Here is a 23,263-nt window from a genome sequence, read left to right on the forward strand (position 1 = left end):
AGAAGTAATTATGATGGAGTTAATAAATTTCAGTGGATGATAAAAGTTGTGAAAGAATGAGGATCAGGACAAGCACCTGATTTTGGAGGGTCTCCCCACAAATTACTTAATAATGTTATTATTAAGAGGAACGTTGTAACAGTTCAGTGGAGAAACCTGACAATTTAGTGGTCAAGGTGATCACCAGCTCTCTGTCTTGTGCCTCCTAGTAAAACACACTAAAGGGGTACCTGGCTGGCTTAGAAGAGCATATGACTCTTGTTCTTGGGGTGTAGTGAGTTTAAGCCCCATGCTGGGTGTAGAGGTTACTTAAAACAATGCACTGAGAAGAATATGATATAACTTATGTGGTAGTCCTGCCATAAATGCATCTAAAATCTAAGGTATCAGACAAACTCAAGCCAAGGGATATTGTATACAATATCTATTTAAAAAAAAATCAAGTTCAAGAAAGACAAATAATAGCTGATGAATTTCTCCATTTAAAGAAACTAAAGAGGTGACAACTCAATGTAGTAGATTGGATCCTGATCCAGGGGAAAAATAACAATGAAGTACATTGTGGGAATAATTGATGTAATTTGAATATGGCCTGTTTTATCGGTTATAAACTTCCTGGTGTTTATTGTTCTACGTGGTTATATAAGAAAATGTCCTTGTTCTTAGGAAAAACATAGTGAAGTATTTAGGGGCAAAAGATAATGTCATCACAAACTTTTTGGAGGAGAGTGTAGAAAGAATGGCTAAACAAATTGGACAAAATGTATCTAATTAGTGAGTAAAGCATTTATGAGAGTTCCTAATGATATTCTAGCCTCCTATTAGTTTGAAACTGTCTAAGAAAGTTCTTTCACAAAGTTGAAAGTTTTTTCAAATAGTAAAAAATACTTTAACCATAGTTGATGAATTTAAGATACCCAGTATATTAAATATTTTAACACCTGAAATGATTCCTATCATTAGTGACATCTTGATAGTTAAAATTAGCTAATCATTTCCTTTTTGTGTAATACGTAAAATAATGTGTCTTAAAATTGTAGGCATTTTGTTTTCAGTGCAGCATAATGATTATTATTTACTACTAGAAGCCATTAACTCATGGCATAGGTATTTTTGCAATGGTTTCTTTTTTTTTTTTTAAATATTTTTTATTTATTTGTTCATGAGAGACACACAGAGAGAGGCAGAGACATAGGCAGAGGGAGAAGCAGGCTCCCTGTGGGGAGCCTGATGCAGGACTCGATCCCAGGACCCCAGGATTCCAGGACCCCAGGATCACGACCTGAGCCAAAGGCAGATGCTCAACCACTGAGCCACCAGGCATCCTGGAATGGTTTCTTTTTTAATTAAAAGGGTTCTTTGTGGCTCTTACCCCCATCTTCTTCTATAGGTAATAATTTTCATTTATATTGATGTTATCTTTGCATTTTTAAAAATATTTATTTGTATGTTTCTCTCTTATAGGAAAGGCAGTATATTATATACTCTATTGCAATATGCTTTCATTTGATCATATCATATATCCTAGAGTTCACTCCATAGAATTAGAGAGCTTCCTTGTTCATTACTGCATAGTACTCCATTGAATAGATGCTTATGCTTTAGTAAACTAGTCTCCTTGGTGGGTATTCTGATTGTTTTTGCTATGTATCATCAATAGTGTTGCAATAAATAGTATGTTGTATCCATTGTCTTTGCCAGTATATATTTGGGATCATAAGAAGTAGAGCTGTTGGGTTAAATGCGTGTATAATTTTGTTAGGGTGCTGCAAAATTTTCCTCCATAGGAAGTTTTCCATTTTATATAACTACCAGTAGTGATGAAAATGTCTGTTTCCCCGTAGCCTTGCTGATGGAGTATTTGCTAATCTGAAAGATGAAACTTGTATGTCCATGAAGTTTTAATTGTAGGAGAGTGGGTATTTTGAACCTAGATACATAGAGGCTAGAGAGAGCTACTCACGTTTTTCCTATTTGAACTGTGTTTGCAGCATCTTTTGGAAATTAACAGTTTTAATTTTTATTACTAAGGTAAATAAGTAGACTCACACCTTTAGTACTTGGCATGTGCTTCTTTTTTTCCATGTTCTGTTAATATTTTTCTTCCTTGCTTTAATGGGTGAAAAAAATAACTCCTTGTTCATTTAAATTTGTAATCTATATTGGAGTCACTGTGTCTTTCATATTGGCACAAGCAAGAATTTTTTTTTTTTACAAGCAAGAATTTTGTAGATTTTGCTGTAGTGATTTAATGTACAGTTTTTTTTTCCCCCAAACTTGAAACCGCGTTCTTCTCTTGAGTGACTACTTTTATCTCTTGATGCCCAATAGTTAGATTCTGAATTTAGGAGGGAAGATTTAAGATGGTATCAAGTTTGTGTAGGGTTGAGGAGTACAAGGGATTTCTACAGTTTTATGAAGCAATAGGGTTGAAGAGTACAAGGGATTTCTACAGTTTTATGAAGCAATAGGGTTGAGGAGTACAAGGGATTTCTACAGTTTTTATGAAGTAAAAATAACAGTAATGTTTTTATAATGTCCTTTCTTTCCTTAAGAAAGGAAGGTGAGTTTTTCATTAAATAAACATTTATCATACTTGATGTTTTAGAAGTCAATTCTTTACATGCTTGTCAAGTGTAGTGACTATGCATGTGATATTTTTATCTATACTTAAGTAAATGTGTTGTCTTCAACTATGAGAAAATAGTATTGAAATTTCTTCTCTGTTTGGTATGTTGAGGTTTAGGCATAAGTTTTGAAAACTTGGTTGAGGATACGTAATGTTTCTTACAGTGTTTTAAAATATATTTGTTGTACCATATACAAAGTTTAGTTTCAGAGGTATAAATTAGGTCTCTCCAAGATCGAGCCAGGGCTCAGAAAATCCTTTTGATTAGTGATAGATGCAAGGACATGGAGTATGGTGGAAATTTAGCTATATGTTTTAGCAGGTTTTCTTTATTAGAAAATTAGGTTTGGGGGAATACCTGGGTGGCTCAGCAGTTGAGCGTCTGCCTTTGTCTCAGGAGGACGTGGGATCGAGTTCCGCAGCAGGCTCCTTGCAGGGAGCCTGCTTCTCCCTTTGCCTGTGTCTCTGCTTCTCTCTGTGTGTCTCATAAATGAATGAATGAATGAATGAATGAATGAATAAATAAATAAAATCTTTAAAAAAAAGTAAGGTTTGGGGTACCTGTTCTGTTGGGTAAGCATATAACTCTTGATCTCAGCTCAGGACTTGATCTCAGAGTTGTGAGTTCAAGTCCCACATTGGGCTCCAGGTTGGGCATAGAGCCTACTTTAAAAAAAAAAATCAGATTTGTTTATTTAGGTGTTCTGAGGAATAGAAAGTGACACTTTTCACTTTTCTTCTGTCTTTAGGAGTGTTTCTCAGGAGTTATCAGAAACCATTCTCACCATGGTAGCCAATTGCAGTAATGTTATGAACAAGGCCAGACAGCCACCACCTGGAGTTATGCCAAAAGGACGCCCTCCTAGTGCTAGCAGCTTAGATGCCATTTCTCCTGTTCAGGTAAATGAGTGCTACAACTGGTACACCTACATTTGTTCATAGACTTGGAATAGAATAAACTTCTACATCATTAGTAATCTCAAAGGAAAATTTGTCTAAATTTATTACCTTATAGATACCTGCATGTCTAGCATCCACTACTACATTTTAAAGGAGATCCATAAATAGGCATTGTAGTTGAGGATAGACTTTAATAATTAAATAGAACATAACTCTGAGAGGAAAGATGCAAAACAGTTTATTTAGGTAAATGGTAAGGGCTTTTTAAAATAAGAATAACGTAGACTCGAGAAATAAGCACTGCCTTTGAACCTGATGTGTCTTGTTTGTAGCTTCACGGGCCAAGCAACAGTGCTAGAGCATAAGGACTTGTTATAACTGGGGCTCTTCAGCTCTCAACTGAACTGCTCTTTTAAAAACAAGGTACATTTAAGTTACTCCCTGACACCAACCACCCCCCTTCTCTCTGGGAGCAACATATTCTACTTCTGTTTTCATCTGCATTGATTGGCAGATTGGGGTTTAAGAAAAAAAAAAAAAAAAAAAAGAACATTTAGTGATTCCGCAGGGGCCACTTTATATAAAAGGCATTTTGTTTACCATTTTCTGTGTCATGAAGGTTTGAAAAGAATGCCACAAACTAAGAAACTTGAAAGTTCAGTTATTAGATATTTTAAAAGATCTTTTGGTAAATAGCATACCTTGTTTTTTGTTTGTTTTAAATTAGAGCTGATCTCCAACCCTCAAGATCTTCACATTTTGAGTAGATTTATTTGTTTTGACTGAAAGATTTATTTCTAATTGCTAAACTTTTATTATGTTGAAAATTAAATAACATAGTTCAAGAGATTCTTTCTGTTGTAAAGGGGTTTATTGGAAAATTTAAAGACCTAATTTAACAATTGTCCTGTGTCACTATTAAGTGCTTAGTGCTATGGCCTCAGGGCAATTCTTTTAAATGTTATTAAATGTTATTCATGAAGTTTTGTATTCCTCATATTATGGCTCTGGTCCTTTGGCAGAGGCTAACTCTTTAAACCTCCTGTCATACAGTAAGAAAAACAACTAGCACAGTTGACTTGATTTGAGGATTTAGGTATCATCATGATTGCTCGGGGTTTTGCAGTTTTATATGAAGAGCTAAAGATTTCTTTACCTGTGTCATATGTCTGCATGTTCTTGAAGTATGTTTAATACATTTTTATAATGTTTTTCTTTAGATTGACCCTCTTGCTGGAATGGCATCTCTTAGTATAGGTGGTTCAGCTGCCCCTCACACCCAGAGTATGCAGGGTTTTCCTCCAAATTTGGGTTCTGCATTCAGTACCCCTCAGTCACCAGCAAAAGCATTTCCACCCCTTTCAACCCCAAATCAGACAACTGCATTCAGTGCTATTGGAGGAATTTCATCACAGCTTCCAGGTAAGGGTAGTGGTGGCTGATGAGAGTGCAGATTATTTGTAAATCTCACTTCACTTTAGTATGTGGTAAAGTGTTTGGAATCAATTTGATAATGAAAGCTGTTTAAATTATAAAGGCTGTTTCAATCTTCAAAGCTGGGAAGAGAAAACTTTACTATGATAATATTCAAATTGTAAGGATTCTGTATTACCAAATGATAGTATAGACAGTAACAACTGTGTTAATCACACTCTGAAAGATGGGGGTTTAGCTAAAGAATTCATAGCTTTATGAATCATTCAAGGTTGGTATAATCAAGGTAGGAAATATTTCACATATCTGATTGAGGTATATATTCTGCTTCATTGCACCTCACCTACCTTAGAAATGATAGTAAAACCCTAAAACTTTTTCAGTTACTTCAGGTATTTTGGCTTTGAACTTTATATTGAAGTGAAGGTTACATTTTTTTCTCTCTCCTTTACCCATTTGTTTCTCCTAAGCTCTGCATCTTTTATCTTCAGAGTGTAAGTTTTAGTGTACAAAAACTTAAGGACTGAAAATGTATGACTGTAACCTAATTAACAATGCTGCTATATGGTTTTAGCCCTGATTGTTGATTTATTTAAGTCAAAGCTAACTTCCTTCATAAGGCCTTCTTAGCATAGTTCTAATTATTATGAATTCTGTTTGCCAGAGTTGAGAGGAATAAGAAAGTCCCGGCTCATGCCACCTGGAAGATAGTATGAAATTCTTTAGAAAAGCAAATCAGTTCCTTTTATTTTCACTCCCTTATTTGTCATATCACATGAGAATATACAGTTAAAGATTTGCATTATAATCTTACCAAGAATGTAGACACATGAATAATTCTAAATGCTGATGACATTTTAGGGATTGTCCATTTTTATCTACTTTAATTAATTTAGATTCTCTATAAAATAGACGTTGTTCTAAGGGAATTTACAAAGATAACTCTTTCAAATGAGAAACTGTATCTGTGATGTAAGTGAAGTCAAGAATATGAGTAATGATAAGACTTCTGGCTGCTTTCCTTCTTTCTAGTAGGTGGTCTTGGCACAGGCAGCCTGACTGGTATAGGAACTGGGGCTCTTGGACTCCCTGCAGTGAATAACGATCCTTTTGTACAGAGGAAACTGGGCACCTCTGGATTGAACCAGCCTACATTCCAGCAGAGTAAGATGAAACCTTGTAAGTGGTAGTGTTGTCTGTGATTGTGAAGTGTGACTGATGCACATAAAGCTCTTTAGATTTCCAATTTGTTGCCACTAGAGTTATGTGGACTTAATAAACATTGACTTATTCTTAACTTAAAAATACTGACTTATCCTAATATATTGTTACTAGGGCCATATGTTGATGTGCCTCCTGGATCAGTAGGAATTACTTTTTACAAACTTTGAGTTACTAAAATGAATTAAGGTATCACTCCACCTTTGATCTGGATTGTTAGAAAAGTATGATGGTTAGTAAGAGGTAGCATCTTTTAGGGGGATTACTCTAAAAGTAAGAAATACAGTAAAAAGTCACTTTAAGCAATTTAAATGTATGTATATAAATTTTATACTTGCCCTAAAATTGTGTTGGTGGTGGTTTTTGTTTTTGTTTTTGTTTTTAACAATACAGGAGCAGCCATGAGAATTTCAGATTTCTGTTTCAGCCTGGCAGTTTATAAAGCAATTTATTTTAAGGTTAAAGCTTTTATGATATGTCTAGCCTTATATTTAATAAATATTGCCATATAACATGTATGATGTAACTTGGAAAACAGTTTTTAATGTTTCACCTCTTTAGTAAGTTAACTCTCAAAGTCAGAAGTCCTCTTTGTAAATACATAGGTGTGATTTACGTACAAATACCCGTGTTTTTGGGACAAAATACTCATTATACAGGATTTGAAAGTATACCAGTTGACTTGAAAATGTTAGTGTGAAAGGCTTGTCTGAATGTTATGTTCTGTAGCATGCTTTGTGTTTTATATCAGTGTGTCATGCACATGCATTGGTAATTCTTATATGTTAGATGTTTTTATTATAAAGTAGTGAAGACTTGTTCATGGCAAGTGAGGTTAAGGGTAAGTGCATTGTGAATTTGAATGTAGTGAGCTTTCATGGTTAAAGCCTGATGAAGAAATAATAAGAACTATAGTTACAAGACAATTTTGATAAAATCTTTTATATGTACCTAAAATACTTGAATATTGATCCATGGCCACTTAATAATTTCTTCATTTTCTTTATTTTTTCCCTTAAAATTAAAATTGTATTGTTCTCTTTGGCTATCCTGTGTGTTTTATGGGCGACTGGGGAATAAGTTGAAATGCCCACTGGTTGCCTTTCTGTTCTAACAGCGGACTTGTCTCAGGTGTGGCCAGAGGCAAATCAGCACTTTAGTAAAGAGATAGATGATGAAGCAAACAGCTATTTTCAGAGAATATATAATCACCCACCACATCCAACTATGTCTGTTGATGAGGTAAGTGTCTAGGGTATTCTAATACTTTATGTAAATACCTCTTTTGAAGTTTTTAGAAATTCCGAATGTTCTCCTATATCTATATACCCTTTGAAATCTTAACATTCATCTCAGGCTCAGTGTATTGTTAAATATTTTGCTTAACAATTCTTTTTTAAAGATTTTTTTCAAGTGTGTTTGTTCTTTATAGTAATCTTTACACCTAATGTGGAGCTTGAATGCACGACCCCAAGATGAAGAGATGCTTGCTCTTCTAAATGAGCCAGCCAGCCTCCTCTAACCTTAAAGATTTTATTTTTAAAAGTATATTCTTTTTAACAGTTCTTTGAAGAATATGTAAGGAATGCTTTCCATAATAGTTTTCTTTATGCATGTTTTGTTTTTGTCTTGCTTTTTCTAGGTATTAGAAATGTTACAGAGGTTTAAAGATTCTACCATAAAGAGGGAACGAGAAGTCTTTAACTGTATGCTGAGGAACTTATTTGAAGAATATCGATTTTTCCCCCAATACCCTGATAAAGAGTTACATATAACAGCCTGCCTGTTTGGTGGGATAATTGAAAAAGGACTGGTCACTTACATGGCATTAGGTCTTGCCCTGCGATACGTTCTTGAAGCCTTACGCAAGCCTTTTGGTTCCAAAATGTATTATTTTGGGATTGCTGCACTAGATAGATTTAAAAATAGGTGAGTGAATAGGTTTTCTATGAAGCATCTCTCTCTCTCTCTCTCTCTCTCTCTTTCTCTCTCTCTTTTTTTTTTAATTCATTTATTTTAGAGAGATCATATGCCAGAGTGGGAGGGGCGGAAGGAGAGAGCATCTCAAGCAGATTCCACACTAAGTGGAGAGCCCAACTTGGGGCTTGATCTCACCACCTCAAGATCCTGACCTAAGCCAAAATCAATGTCGGGTGCTTAAACTACTGTGCCACCCAGGCACCCCTGAAGCATCTCTTTTTTAATATAATAAAAAATAATAACTATCATTTATCAACTAGTTCTTGTTATGCCTTATTATTATATGTATTTTAACAACTGTATGAAGTATGAAAAAATTTCTTTATAATTACCAAAGAAGTGGTAGGAAAAGTATAAACTAAAATAGTTCTTTTGTTACTGTTTATTGAAATATACTTTAGATACAGTGAAAGTCACCATTTTAGCTTTTAGTTCTTTGAGTTTTGGCAAAATTTACACAGTTATGTGGCCTCCACTATCACAATGAAGATACTGTGTATTTTTGTCATTCCCAAGCAGTTTTCTTGTTTCCTCCTTTGTAGTTTTGTGATCATCTTTGGTCCCTGACAGTCACTGATCTGATTTCTCTCTAGTTTTTCCAGTGTTCTTTTTTTTTTTTTTCTTTTTTTTTTTTTTTTTCCCAGTGTTCTTTAAGCAGAACCTTGCACAGTATTCTTGGAATTAGCATGATGGTTTTGAAATTAATCTGTATTGTATGTTTCAGTAGTTATGTCTTTTTATTGCTAAGTAGCATTCCATTGTTTGGATTAACTATGAATTGTTTTTCCATTTACCTGTTTATGAACATTTGAAATTATTTCCAGATAGTAATTTTAGTGGTTCATTGTAATCCAATTTTAACTGAAATAGGACCCTAAAAAAAAAAGTATTTTCTGATGTAAGAAAAAGTAAAGTGCATAGATATTTCTTTCCTCTATTTCTGTGTTTTTATCGTTGGCATTTTCTTCAAGTAAGGTCTTTCCTAGGTAAAATAGGTAAGTGGCTTACACTAGCATTTGTAAGAAAATTTGTTAATTGTGCTGCTTCTGTTCTTACATGAAATAATGAATGAGTAAATGTTTTTGTTGACAGATTGAAGGACTATCCCCAGTATTGTCAGCACTTGGCTTCTATCAGTCACTTTATGCAATTTCCACATCATTTACAGGAGGTAAGTGTCTTTAATATCTAAAATCTATTAGTTGGAGAGTTTATTTTAATTTGATTTTGGAATTTCTGGGACTGGCATTAAGATTTCTTAATGATTGGCATGATACAGGGATATATACTATTTGTTGCTCATTTTGCAGCTTAATAATAGGTCATGAAAAATGTCATGCTTGGATTATCTTAGCAGTGCTTTTGCTTCATATAATAAAAATTTTTATCAGCTATTTTAGCTTTATAATGCTGTTGAAGAATATACATCTTGTATATTCTTGTATTGTACTAAGGGACGCCTTACTAAGAATTCCTGCATGGTGGGATGCCTGGGTGGCTCAATGGTTGAGTATTTGCCTTTGGCTCAGGGTATGATTCCGGGTCCGGGGTCGAGTCCTGCATCTGGTTCCCTGCAAGGAGCCTACTTCTTATTCTGCCTGTGCCTCTGCCTCTCTCTGTCTCTCATGAATAAATAAATAAAATCTTTTAAAAAATATTAATATGAGCCACGAGTGTTGCTCATTCATGTGAGGGATTGGGAGAATATGCCACTATTGTAGTACGATGTAGGAAAGCAGAGTTTTGTAAGACTAACATGAGAAGTCAGAGGTTTACCACAATAAAATGTGTTTGGAATTCAGATCTGGGAATATAGACCTTGGAAAAGTGAAGACAAAGAGAAGTAGCATGGAAATGATCACACAAAATAGTGGTCTCCAGCAACCCCTCTTAAGATAATAGCTAGAGGGTGAGAGAGAGGTTATTTGTATTTCTATACTTAATTTATTTTTATTTATTTATTTTTAAAAATATTTTATTTATGTGTTCATGAGAGACACAGACAGAAAGAGGCAGAGACAATAGGCAGAGGGAGAAGCAGACTCCCTACAAGAAGCCCGATGTGGGACTTGATCCTGGGATCATACCCTGAGCCGAAGGTTGAACATTGAAAAATGTTTAACTTCAGAGCCACGCAGGCGTCCCTATACTTAGTCAATTTAAAGTGTTATACTTTATTCAGAAATTGCCTTTCCTATTTGAAAATGCCCTTTATTTTTTTTAAAGATTTATTTATTTCAAAAGTGGGGTTGGGGGGGAAGGGCGGAGGAGAGAGTCTTAAACAGAAGCCTTGCTGAGTGTGGAACCCAACACGGGGCTTGATTTCACAACCCTGAGATTGAGCCAAAATCAAAAGTTGGATGCTTAACCAACTATGCTACCCAGGTGCATCGAAAATGTCCTCTTTTGATTAAAGTTATATGTCTAGATAGTTTTTAGATAGTTTTTTGTTTAGAAAGGGAGGGGGAGGGGCAGAGGGAGCAAGAAAATCTTAAGCAAGGCTCTTCACCCAGTGCAGAGCCAGATGTGCGCAGGGCTCGATATCACAGTCCTGAGATCATGACTTGAGCTGAAATCAAGAGTTGGACATTTAACCAACTGAGCCACCAAGCCACCTCTGGATAGTATTTTTTGTTTTGTTCAGGCATACATAGACTGCTGGAAATAGGATCGGGAACCATCTATCAGTTTTCTAATTTGTGTATGGAAAGGTGGTTGAGTGGTCTGTGAAATTGAAAGAAGTCTGCCCTCTTGCTTATTACTCTCTCGTTGGCTGGGCTTTCTACAGTGTGTTCCTTTATTTTGTAGTTATAGCTTTATTGGGAGGTAACTCACAGTGTATTTTTTTAGGCCTTAGGTTTCTCATCAGCATCCAATAAAAGAGATCAATTCAGTATAGAAATTTAAAAATGTTAATGTTTACATGTATTAAGGGATTTATGGAAGTATATATGAAGGTATCGGTGGTGGCTGTTTTGTAAGTTCTTCTCTAGAGTAGTTCCCTTGTAAATATTTTAAGACATACCAATATTTTACCTCCTAAAGAGTTCATGGTATCTACTTATGTATAATGTATATATGAATATGGACCAGAATGAGGCAAGGAGTGAGGGATATAGATGAACCAGAGGAGTGGTCTGAGGATTTCTCCCCTCTGAGAAGTGAGGGGAATGTAATTCTGAATTTTCAGTTTTTGTTAAGTCTTTTAATGTCTTTCCCTCTCCCTGTCCCTAGTATATTGAGTATGGACAACAATCCAGAGATCCTCCTGTGAAAATGCAGGGCTCTATTACAACCCCTGGAAGTATTGCACTGGCTCAGGCCCAGGCTCAGGCCCAGGTTCCAGCAAAAGCTCCCCTTGCTGGTCAGGTTAGCACGATGGTAACCACCTCAACAACCACCACTGTTGCTAAAACGGTTACAGTCACCAGGCCAACCGGAGTCAGCTTTAAGAAAGATGTGCCAGTAAGTAGATCGTTTTTCTTTTCTCGGGTATTTTATGTTGTAATGTCTCCAGTAGTGAGCATTATTTTAATTTTAATATAAATATCACATGCCTACTAAATGTAAAGACCAGCATTTCTCCTTTATTATCTCCCCTCCCCAGATTTCCCAGAGGCAGGCCCTATTAATAGTTCAATATATATTTTTGCCAATACTTTCCAGTGTACAGTTGTGTATATACCATGTGTATGTTTTTTTACTAAAGGAATCAGTATACATTTTCCCCTGGGATTTGTCAAGCAGGCATTTCAGTTTATGTTATGTACTTTATTTTTTTAGCCTTCTATTAATACTACAAATATAGACACGTTGCTTGTGGCCACAGATCAAACTGAGAGAATTGTAGAGCCCCCAGAAAATATCCAAGAGAAGATTGCTTTTATCTTCAATAATCTCTCACAGTCAAATATGACCCAAAAGGTGAGCACAATGTAATAGTTTATATACCGTTATGAATGCTGTCTATTCTTACCCATAATGGGTTGGGGGGATTTATACTTGATGTTTTGCACCCTTTGTAATACTTTAAAGGTTGATAGAATCAAAACAAGGAGAATGTAGATATACACTTAGTGGCTATGGTTTTTGTAGACATTAAACAGCACTAGTTTTGCAGTTAGTTTTACAGGCTTTTGAAGTAATGGTCTCATCATGGTGGAAGGTTTCACTTCTGTCTCATCGCAACTCATGTCCTCCCAGAGACCATTCAGAGTTTTTATTAGGTGTCTAAGAACTGAGGTAGACTTTGTGCAAAGCATAAAAAATCCTTACCTTTCAAGATTATATTATAAGGTATTGGAAATGTGTACTTTAGCCAGTAAGATTAGCCTGAACAAGTATTTTTTGAGATATTATCCATATGCCATCTTTCAAAATCCCACCAGAATTAATTAGGGGGAAATAAGCTGTTATTGTCCTTTTGGAAGAGAAGTTTCCTGGAGATGGAAATTTAGGGGAAAAAAAGTTTTAGCATTAGGTCTGTTTATGATAGGTTGTACATTAATAATTTATTCATTTTTTGTCAAATGGAGAGTTGAGTAAAATGGAGGTGAGGGACTTCAAGTTTTATAATTTTAAAGCTGAAAGCGGCCATAGATGTTTTAGTCCTTATCTCCCACAGTTTGAGAGATGACTGATTGTAGTAACATGGAATTGAATATATATATATTTAATGGCATATGTCTGATATGGGGAGCAAATGAAGCATGGTGCTTTAGCATCAAATTTTGCAAGGAGCCACATGTTGTGGTATTGATCACAGGAAAAAACACAAGACTGTATTTTATCTTTTAATTGTTATATTGGTTGGCTAGGTTGAAGAACTAAAGGAAACTGTGAAGGAAGAATTTATGCCTTGGGTTTCACAATACCTGGTTATGAAGAGAGTCAGTATTGAGCCAAACTTCCACAGCCTCTATTCAAACTTCCTTGACACGCTGAAGAACCCTGAATTTAATAAGATGGTTCTGAATGAGACCTACAGAAACATCAAAGTAAAATTTAGTTCATGTATTTCTTTTCGTTACTGTTCTGAATTTGGAAATACCTGATTGTACAAGCAGAATTTTGGGGGATAGGTCGGCTGTTTTTTTCCTATATGTTGTCTATATTAGGTTATTTATGAAAGTTGACCTAGGGTTTGTTTCATATATGGAATTAAAATTCACGAAGAATTTATTTTTATTTTTATTTATTTTTTAAAAAGAATTTAGTTTTATAGACGTGTACTGTTTATTTTGAAAGTAGCTATACTATTCTATTTTCATCATTCCATGCACAATTTAGAATCTTTATCTTCTATTGATGTCTTTAACTTTTTTCCCCTTCATATATGTAATAGGCTCTTAGCTGTAGTCCCTCAGGTTCTTTTTAGTAGTCTTATAGGAAGATTAATAACTTATAATAACTTTCACTGTTAAAAAGACAGTGTTGCAGTGAATCTTTTATGTCTTAAGTGCCACATATTCTAGCCTTATTTGTGGAATAGCTATTGTGAAGGATTCTCAGCAGTTTAGAGTCAGAGTTTTCCTAGTGTGCTAACACTTGTTCCATAAAAATAGGTATTTTATTTTTCAGGAGGATTAATGTTTCAAGAAAAGCAGCATACAGCTCTAATTATTCTGATGCATGCATAACTTGGGGCATTGGTTTAGGAATCAGCACTATATTTAAACCTGTGGATGGGAATTTTCCCCATTCTTGGTTACGCTGTAGTGCAAAAAGAATTCCTGGCTCTTTATGCTGCACAGCTGACATTGTGCCATTCTGCTGTTGCTGAATAGAGTTAAGGAACATAACTATAATCACCGTTTTTTATCTGATTGCAGTGTGATTGGGATGGGAAAGTTTCCACATACTCTAAAGCAAAATTTCAAGATACTTTTAAACAAATTTAAATTATAACTTTGTAGCCATAAATTTTATGGGGTAACCTATAGTAGATGTATGTAATGTGCATGCCCCAAAACATTCATGTGATGGTTATGTCCCACACTGGAAAGTAAGAACTAGAGAATTAATGAAATAGCTATTCTAGAAATTTTAAAGGAAGTGTTATTATACTGTGTTTCAGAAAGCTGTTTTAGTTCTCTCTAGTGATAAATAGTGACCTGGATAATACTAAAGACTGCAGTAGGTAACTGTGAACGTGGTTACGTTTTTCCATATGCTTGTTGTCTTGAAGGACTTGGAAGCATTGCTTTAATCATCATTTGAATTGAATGTTTGCTCTTCAAAACTAGATTTGCAATTGGGTGTCCGCTTCAAACCTAGCTAAAATTATCAGTTTTCAAATATTTTTTTCTGGGACTATAAATGAGCCTTTGTAGAGTTATATGGAATAGATCTACTCTGGGGACATGTTCTCACAATTGATGGCTCATTTTAATTGTAGGATAAAGTGGAATTCTCAGTTGAGTTTCTTTCTTTTTTTGAGAATTTTTTTTCTTAAGCTCATTTTCTGTCTTTCTTAATCCTATACCATTTCAGGTGCTCCTGACCTCTGATAAAGCCGCAGCAAATTTTTCAGATCGTTCTTTGCTGAAGAATTTGGGACACTGGCTAGGAATGATCACTCTAGCTAAAAATAAACCCATCTTACACACTGTGAGTTCCAGCCAGAGGTTCATGTAAAACTTGAGAATGTTCATATAGCATATTATGTCTAAAAATCTCGACTTTATTTTGTACTATTTTTTTAATGATTATTGGGTGTTTGTAAGAGTTTGGCGCATGTTTTGAATCAAATTGTGGTATGCTTATGATCCTACATTATTTAGCAGGATAAACAGAAGCCAGTAAGGGATGGCTGTCATTCCTTTTTGTAAGGCAGGGTCTTATTATATTGATTCCTAATTTGGGAATTAGTTTGGCAAGATACCTTTCTTTTAGTACTTTTTGAGGGGTTTTGAAGTATATTCCCAACTTTTAAAATATTTTTCTTATTCTAGGACTTGGATGTAAAATCTTTGCTGCTAGAGGCTTATGTAAAAGGACAGCAGGAGTTGCTCTATGTAGTGCCCTTTGTTGCCAAAGTCTTAGAATCTAGCATTCGTAGTGTGGTGAGTAGATTTTAATACTTTATTGATGGTTAATTTGTAATAATTAGTTTGTTTCAGCAAAAGGGCAAGAGATTATATCTTTAGTTCTTATGAATGTAGAGCTAGTTTAGTCAGTCTTAGAGAATTTCCAGTGTGAGAGGCTAAGGTAACATTATTTTAAATCTGATTTTAATGGATGGCTTTTGGTTTTGGTGTTTTCGTAACATATGATACAGATTGGAAAAGTAAGGATTTTGTTATGGGCACATAAGTGCTTAACTATTTTAAATAATACAAATTAAATAATGGTTTTTGGGGCCAGCTTAACATAGTAGCTTTTCTTTAGGTTTTTAGGCCACCCAACCCCTGGACAATGGCAATTATGAATGTATTAGCAGAGCTACATCAGGAACATGACTTAAAGGTAAATTTAAAGGCTGCTTTATCCTTTGGGGCATTCTCTGCCTTCACATTATTAAAATTTACAGGAAAGGTAGAGTATTTGGTGGGGGGAAGGGAAGCACTGTAACATTTGGGTGAGAACAGTATATGTTGTGTGAATAAAGCTACGTTAAAACAATTCTATTCAGGGATCCCTGGGTGGCTCAGCGGTTTGGCGCCTGCCTTTGGCCCAGGGCGCGATCCTGGAGTCCCGGGATTGAGTCCGACATCAGGCTCCCAGCATGGAGCCTGCTTCTCCCTCCTCCTGTGTCTCTGCCTCTCTCTCTCTCTTTCTGTCTATCATAAATAAATAAATAAATCTAAAAAAACAAACAAACCAACAATTCTATTAAAATATTTGAATCCTGCAGTTAAACTTGAAGTTTGAAATTGAGGTCCTCTGTAAGAACCTTGCATTAGACATCAATGAGCTAAAACCTGGAAACCTCCTAAAGGATAAAGATCGCCTAAAGAACTTAGATGAGCAACTCTCTGCTCCAAAGAAAGATGTCAAGCAGCCAGAAGAACTCCCTCCCATCACAACCACAAGTAAGTGTGATAATTAGCCCTCTGCTTACCAAAATCTTCTTAAATGGTTCATCTTCATGCATATAGCAAGTTAAAAATATCCACATAATGTGGTGCTGAAATTTCACAAACTTTTTGGTAAGCTATCTAAATTATTAAAGAAACGTTAGTTTTAGGTAGGCATTGCCTTAGGTATTAGAAGCCATCTAATAATTCATAAAATATTCTTAACTCAGTATCATTAATCATATCCCAAATAAGCCAGATTATCTTTTACATTGTTTGAATTCTCAGAACTGCATGGCATGATGGTCTATGTTATTCCTCAAATCTTTGGCTGGCCAGACTACCAACTAGACCTGCATGGGGAGTGAATTATTATACTTGGATCATGTAAATTGGAAGTGTGGGGGCTATGGGAGTGTTGAATGAAAGATTCAGATGTGAGTTAGAATAAACTAGCTTTTCATTCTCTCTTAGTCTGCAGTATCTAAGAATCCCCAAATGAAACCAGGCAACAGCCTAGACTGGAATAAAGAATAATCCAGCAAGGCTTGGGTTTACTATTGCAGCATGTCCTCACAGTTGATTTACTTGCTCTGGGGCATTGTCACTGACATAGGTTTACATACTTTGTTCAAATCTTTAAAACAACAGAAGTTTTCTTATTGTAATTTAGGGTGGAAAAAATCTGACCTGTATTCCGGTCCCCCAGGAGACTAAATCTAGTTAATCTAATGAAAAATCACTTGATAGCCTGCTAATGTTACAGTAAAGAAGTTTGCTTTTTATTAGCTCTTATTTTATCTTTTAATATTTAGCAACTTCTACAACACCAGCTACCAGTACCACTTGTACAGCCACGGTTCCACCACAACCTCAATACAGCTACCACGACATCAATGTCTATTCCCTTGCAGGCCTGGCACCACACATTACCCTAAATCCAACAGTAAGTAAACACTGCTCCATTCCCCAGTTCCTACTTTGTGATAGGATAAATTGGCCACCTTCCTTTCCTTTTTCCCCCTTCTTCTGGATTTTTAGCAAAGAGCAGGAATTGGGAACTGCTATGTAGTACAGCTTGGATTTTTTTCTACTCTAAGAGTAGAGTATCATCTGTATTGTTCCTCATATCTAAACCCCAAGATTAATCAGCTGGCAATATAATCACAGTCACCAGGAATTCCTTCCAGAAATCAAAAGATCCTTGGGGTGTTCATAGCTTTTTTGCTCTAAATCTTTAAATCTTTAAATCTCTAGGCAAGGGTCTAGAAGTGGAACTTAATACTTTAAGTTAAATTTCTGTAGCTTGGTTATAGGAGGAAGTTTAGTTTGAAGTCCTGTAAGATTCCTATTTTTAAAAGGTAGTATTTTATTCTGGTATGTTCAGAGCGATGATTATCTTCTGGTTTTTATTCTCCTTTACACTTGTTCAAAATCAGATACTTGGAGTATGATCATGGTCTTTTTTATTTTTTACTTTTTTATTTTATTTATTTATTATTTTTTTAAGATTTTACTTATTCATTCATGAGAGACAGAGAAAGAGAGGCAGGCAGAGGGAGGAGAAGCAGGCTCCATATAAGGAGCCCCATGTGGGATTTGATCCCAAAATCCAGGATCACACTCGGAGCCAAAGGCAAACGCTCAACCGCTCAAAGGCAAATGCTCAACCACTGAGCCACCCAGGGGTCCCTGGTCTTTGTTTTTTAGAAACTGAAAATATTCACAAATACAGGAGTAAATAACATTAATACATCGAGCCCCCCCCCCCCCCCCCTTTTAAGGACATAAAGAAAGAGATCATTTTAACCTGCCCCCTGCACTATGTTTTGGGGGAGAGGGGGCAGACCTGGATCTAGAAAACGTGATTTCCCTTTATGACACTGTCAGTAATCTGAATACTTTTTTGTATCCAGCATGAATATTTTAAAAATTTCCTACAAAGCCATTAAGTTAAGTAGATGAAGTATTAGGGCATAATAAAAGATAAAGGATTGTAAATAGTCTTTAAAGTAAAGCAAAATGGCTTTCAATGTATGGTAGTATAAATGTTTGCTATTCTGAATTATTTGTAGTAATGTTTTTTAAGAAATCCTTTTCACTGTAAACTTGATTCTTTTTGCAATTCTTCAAGCAACTAAAAAAATTACTTTCTTTAAGAGAGTATTTAAGCTATGGACACGTGGATGGCTCAGTGGTTGAGCATCTGCCTTTGGCTCTAGGTGTGATTCACAGCAGGATTCAGGGATTGAGGAGCCTGCTTCTCCTTCTGCCTGTGTCTCTGCCTCCCTCTCTGTGTCTCTCGTAAATAAATAAATAAAACCTTAAAAAAATACTTAAGCTACATGGGGTGCCTGGGTGACTCAGTGTTAAGCATCTGCCTTTGGCTCATGTCATGATCTTGGGGTCCTGGGATTGAGCCCCGTGTTGGCCTCCCCTCTCAGGGAGTTTCCTTTTCCCTCTCCCTCTGCCCCAGCTCATGTGCTTGGATAGGTTCTCTCTCTCTCTCTTTCTCTCTCAAATAAATCTTAAGAAAAAAAAAAAGTACTTAAGCCACAGATTTTAACTAAGCAAGCATGTAATGTACCCTATAATAAAAATTTTGCCCATCTGTCTTAGACTTTTTTAAAAAAAATTGAAGTTACATCTATTATCACATATCACAAGGTATACTGAATACTACTCTCTTTGTAGCTTAGCTTCTATTTCCTGTGTTTTTCACTGCTTAATTTAAGGTAGACACTGGTAGTTAATGATTAATTTGTAGTAACTTCCAAAAATCATGGGTGTGATTACCGATGAAAGTTGGGTTGTCTTAAACAACTGTTGACTTGTTTTTTCCCCACCTAGATTCCCTTGTTTCAGGCCCATCCACAGTTGAAGCAGTGTGTGCGCCAGGCAATTGAACGGGCTGTCCAGGAGCTGGTCCATCCTGTGGTTGATCGATCAATTAAGATTGCCATGACTACTTGTGAGCAAATAGTCAGGAAGGATTTTGCCCTGGATTCTGAGGAATCTCGAATGCGAATAGCAGCTCATCACATGATGCGTAATTTAACAGCTGGAATGGCTATGATTACCTGCAGGGAACCTTTGCTAATGAGCATATCTACCAACCTGAAAAACAGTTTTGCCTCAGCCTTACGTGTACGTTGATTATGTTCTTGGTGTAGTACACAATTCTTTATTGCTTGTCTGAAAGAGTTTTTCTTTGCGTATCACATTTGTTTGATGCCTTCCTTTCTCTCAGATTGTAAATTCCATGAGGTGAAGCATCACATTTGTTTTTTGCTCACTATTATGTCCTCAGTATGGTGTTTGGCATATAGTAGATCTCCAAATATTTATTGGTTTAAGGAAGTGACGGGTAGAAAAAAGTGTCTAAGTTAGCAATCTTGTTTCTGTTTATCACTAAAAATTTAGATTAAAGCACTTGGAATAGGGATAGTACAAAGTAATTTTGGAAAGTGACTTTGTACACACACACGCAGAAGCACACACTCAAGTAACTCATTTATTTTGAGTCTTGCATGTCATATTTTCTTTCTTTCATTGCTTACTGTTTTCGTATTGTGCATATCAGAACAGCCTGGTAAGTAAAATGTTTTGGGTGAATAGTATTTTCATCTTGTATACAGATGAAGATGATTATTGGGCTATTTCATGGTCACAGCCGATGAGTCATAAGTGGAGTCAGGGCTTTTTGTTTCGTTTTGTTTTTTTATTTGTCTAGGTATTGCCATCCACAGAAAGACATCCACTCTTATGTCTTAACCATCCACAGAAAACTTTAAATTGTTTTCTTTTTGTTTCTTCTTCCAATAGACTGCATCCCCACAACAAAGGGAAATGATGGATCAGGCAGCTGCTCAGTTAGCTCAGGACAATTGTGAATTAGCTTGCTGTTTTATTCAGAAGACTGCAGTAGAGAAAGCGGGCCCTGAGATGGACAAGAGATTAGCAACTGTAAGTGTTTACATTTACCATTTAAGTATTTTTTTTTCTATTTAAGAAAATGCCTCATAACAAGAACCTCAGTGACTTTTTTTATTTGCAGGAATTTGAGCTGAGAAAACACGCTAGGCAAGAAGGGCGCAGGTACTGTGATCCTGTTGTGTTAACATACCAAGCTGAGCGGATGCCAGAGCAAATCAGGCTGAAAGTGAGAATCGGGGCTTTGTCTTTCTCTGACCATCTTTATTTTCTTTCTATTCTTGTTGCTTAAGCTCTTCACTAAGACAATGGGGTTGTATATTTCTGAGACAGATCCTACCTCAGTAGCATATCATTGAAGGCATGAAAGATAACTTAGATGGGGGTGCCTGGCTGGCTCAGTTGGTAGACTGTGACTCTTGACTTTAGGGATGGAGTTCAAGCCTCATGTGAGGGATTACTTAAAGTTACTTACTTGAAAAGATTTCCTAAAGATAAAATCTTTAAAATACGTATATATTTAAAAAGGATAATCTTAGAGGCAGCCTGGGTGGTTTAGCGGTTTAGCGCCGCCTTCAGCCCAGTGTGTGATCCTGGAGACCCCAGATTGAGTCCCATGTCAGGCTCCCTGCATGGAGCCTGCTTCTCCCCCTGCCTATGCCTCTGCCTCTCTCTGCCCCCCTCCCCCCCATAATTAAATAAAATCTTAAAAAAAAAAAGAAAGGATAACCTTAGATGTATGCACCTCCCAGTTGGTTGAAGTGTTACCATAAAGAGTTCATGTCCTTGTTTGGTTTTACAACTTGGTCTTTCCTTCTGGTACTTAAGTTTTTATTGCTAGTTACTTACTATGAAAAGATCATGTGAGAAATCTTATAATTTTACCAGCTCCACTGGAGAATTGGGACTTGTTTTGGTCCAATCTGAAGCATTTTCCAGTGGAAAAACTCAAATGAATTTATCAATGAAGGGGACTCTTGACAGGAATCAGGGAAATGGGAAACACTGAATTGTGTGCAAAACGTACTCAGTCATGCACACAACGTCAATAATGTTGCAGTGACTCCTCAGTCCCTTCTCAGAACCCCCGTGATTATTCCTATGCAAACTTTCCACTTTCAAAAAACTTGGGTTCAGTTCTGTAAGGAGGATCCTGTCAAAATTGTTTTTCTTCTTTCCAGGTTGGTGGTGTGGACCCAAAGCAGCTGGCTGTTTATGAGGAGTTTGCACGCAATGTGCCTGGCTTCTTGCCCACAAATGATTTAAGTCAGCCCACGGGATTTTTAGCTCAACCCATGAAGGTAAATCATTGCCTGGGATTAAATTGAGTGTTTTACATTTTACTTTGAATGTTTTTATCTGTTAACCTATCACTTGCTTCCTGTGAGCTTAAGTTAGGAGGAAAACTTAACCCCACAATTATTGAGTATATCTGTTCTTTGTATCAGATCAGCACTGGCATATGGGGGACCTCCCCCCCCCCCCCCCCATGAAGTTGATTTTCATGTTTGGCCTAACTAGAGGAATTTACATGGGTGATCCACATGGCTTTGCCTGTTTTTATTTGTTTTGGTTTTGTTTGTTTTGTAAAGACATTTTGAAATAGTCATATACAGAAAACTTGAACATATAGGGAGAAACATTTTCCCCCTGAACCATTTGAATATACAATGCTGACCCTTAGGTCCCAGTCACTCTTGAATACTTTGGTCTGTATTATCTAAAAAGACATTCTCCTGCCAGTACTGCCATTGAAATCAGGAAGTTAACACCGATATATTGATACTTAATTAGTCCTCGTTCAGGTTTTATGAAGTGTCTCAGTATCCCCTTTTTATATTAAAAGGCCCTATTTCAAAATCACACATTTCAGTTAGTTATATTTTTTAAATTCATCCCAGGTTGGTCTGTTAAAACACTTTACTTCTTCCTCCTCTTATATGATCTCAAGACTTCTACAGACTATAGGGCAGTTATTTTCTAGAACGGCTTGATTTGGGTTTGTCCAATATATGTTCTCAGGAATAGATCCAGATAGTGCATTTTTGATAGGTTTATCACAGAAATGATTTTGTGTTGTTATTCTATCAGGCTTTGATAGCTGGACTGAATACTATATTTTCCATGATTTGGATTATCTAATTTCCTAGGCTGTATCCTATCCCATTATTTATCTTGCTTGCTTTAATTACTTGATTGTGTGATGGGTTTTCCTCAAATGAAATACACCCCCCACCCCATCCCCACACCCCCCGCTGGCAATCCCTGCCTTGCACTTCACTGCCCCACCTAATGTTATTAAGATTGAATAGTTCAGGAAGGGGAAAGGAAGAGAACCCTTCTATGTTTCAATGAGAAAAAAATTCGGTGAGTAAACATACTAAATGACTTTTTAATTGCTGCACGAAAAATCTTTAAAATTTGCCTTTTTGGTTGTCTCCTTCTGTAAAACAGCAAGCTTGGGCAACAGATGATGTAGCTCAGATTTATGATAAGTGCATTACAGAATTGGAGCAGCACCTGCATGCCATCCCACCAACTTTGGCCATGAATCCTCAAGCCCAGGCTCTTAGAAGTCTTTTGGAGGTTGTAGTATTATCTCGAAACTCTCGGGATGCCATAGCTGCTCTTGGATTGCTCCAGAAGGTTAGTTATTAAATGTTACCTTTTTTTTTAATTTTTATTTTTTTAAGATTTTATTCATTCATGAGACACGGCGGGGGGGTGGCAGGGCGGTTTGCAGAAACACAGGCAGAGGGAGAACCAGGCTCCATGCAGAAGCCTGACGTGGGACTTGATCCCGGGACTCCAGGATCACGCCCTGGGCCGAAGGCAGGTGCCAAACTGCTGAGCCACCCAGGGATCCCCTTAAATGTTACTTTTAAGAAGAGACTAAAATATAGTGACTCACACCACCATCTCCTTAAATTATCCTAAGATTTTAGAATTCAGATAAAACAAATTCTGTTTGGTAATAAGGCAAGTAATTTTCTCTAGAATGTAGTCATGACAGTTATCAGTGGTGAAATGGGACAGAAATTTTTCATTAAGAGTTTTTGAAAATATAGTTAAGAAACTTTAAAAGATACCACTTTAGATTTGGTGAAATAGATTGATCCTAGTACTTGGGTGATGTTGGGAGGGTTGG

At 36.3% G+C, this 23,263-nt stretch overlaps 1 protein-coding gene and 2 non-coding genes across 26 annotated transcripts in view; all 3 read left to right on the top strand.

Annotated features, from left to right (window-relative positions):
* Positions 1–23,263, top strand: part of CNOT1 (CCR4-NOT transcription complex subunit 1) — a 104,185-nt gene that overhangs the window by 63,148 nt on the left and 17,774 nt on the right. For 8 of the 24 annotated variants that reach the window (XR_012000043.1, XR_012000045.1, XM_072750090.1 and 5 more), the window contains 19 exons: positions 3,379–3,529; positions 4,750–4,951; positions 5,996–6,142; positions 7,302–7,426; positions 7,827–8,113; positions 9,257–9,335; positions 11,399–11,629; positions 11,948–12,088; positions 12,982–13,161; positions 14,657–14,773; positions 15,118–15,228; positions 15,554–15,631; positions 16,020–16,197; positions 16,998–17,128; positions 19,033–19,329; positions 20,008–20,148; positions 20,240–20,344; positions 21,297–21,416; positions 22,570–22,761. Coding sequence is in view for 20 of the 24 variants with exons in the window: in XM_072750090.1 (XP_072606191.1) it covers positions 3,379–3,529; positions 4,750–4,951; positions 5,996–6,142; positions 7,302–7,426; positions 7,827–8,113; positions 9,257–9,335; positions 11,399–11,629; positions 11,948–12,088; positions 12,982–13,161; positions 14,657–14,773; positions 15,118–15,228; positions 15,554–15,631; positions 16,020–16,197; positions 16,998–17,128; positions 19,033–19,329; positions 20,008–20,148; positions 20,240–20,344; positions 21,297–21,416; positions 22,570–22,761 (3,013 nt within the window). In the remaining 4 variants the exon portion in view is untranslated. The remainder of the gene's footprint in view (positions 1–3,378; positions 3,530–4,749; positions 4,952–5,995; positions 6,143–7,301; positions 7,427–7,826; positions 8,114–9,256; positions 9,336–11,398; positions 11,630–11,947; positions 12,089–12,981; positions 13,162–14,656; positions 14,774–15,117; positions 15,229–15,553; positions 15,632–16,019; positions 16,198–16,997; positions 17,129–19,032; positions 19,330–20,007; positions 20,149–20,239; positions 20,345–21,296; positions 21,417–22,569; positions 22,762–23,263) is intronic. The other 16 variants (XR_012000046.1, XM_072750092.1, XM_072750100.1 and 13 more) reach the window with 3 other exon arrangements.
* LOC112929682 (small nucleolar RNA SNORA50) lies at positions 3,825–3,960 on the top strand. Its single transcript, XR_003236970.1, has one exon. It is a non-coding gene; the product is annotated as a small nucleolar RNA SNORA50 (small nucleolar RNA).
* On the top strand, positions 13,827–13,965 carry LOC112929681 (small nucleolar RNA SNORA46). The gene has a single exon (XR_003236969.1). It is a non-coding gene; the product is annotated as a small nucleolar RNA SNORA46 (small nucleolar RNA).

The sequence above is a fragment of the Vulpes vulpes genome, chromosome 2 (assembly GCF_048418805.1).
Source record: "Vulpes vulpes isolate BD-2025 chromosome 2, VulVul3, whole genome shotgun sequence".
In the NCBI taxonomy this organism is placed as follows: Eukaryota; Metazoa; Chordata; class Mammalia; order Carnivora; family Canidae; genus Vulpes; species Vulpes vulpes.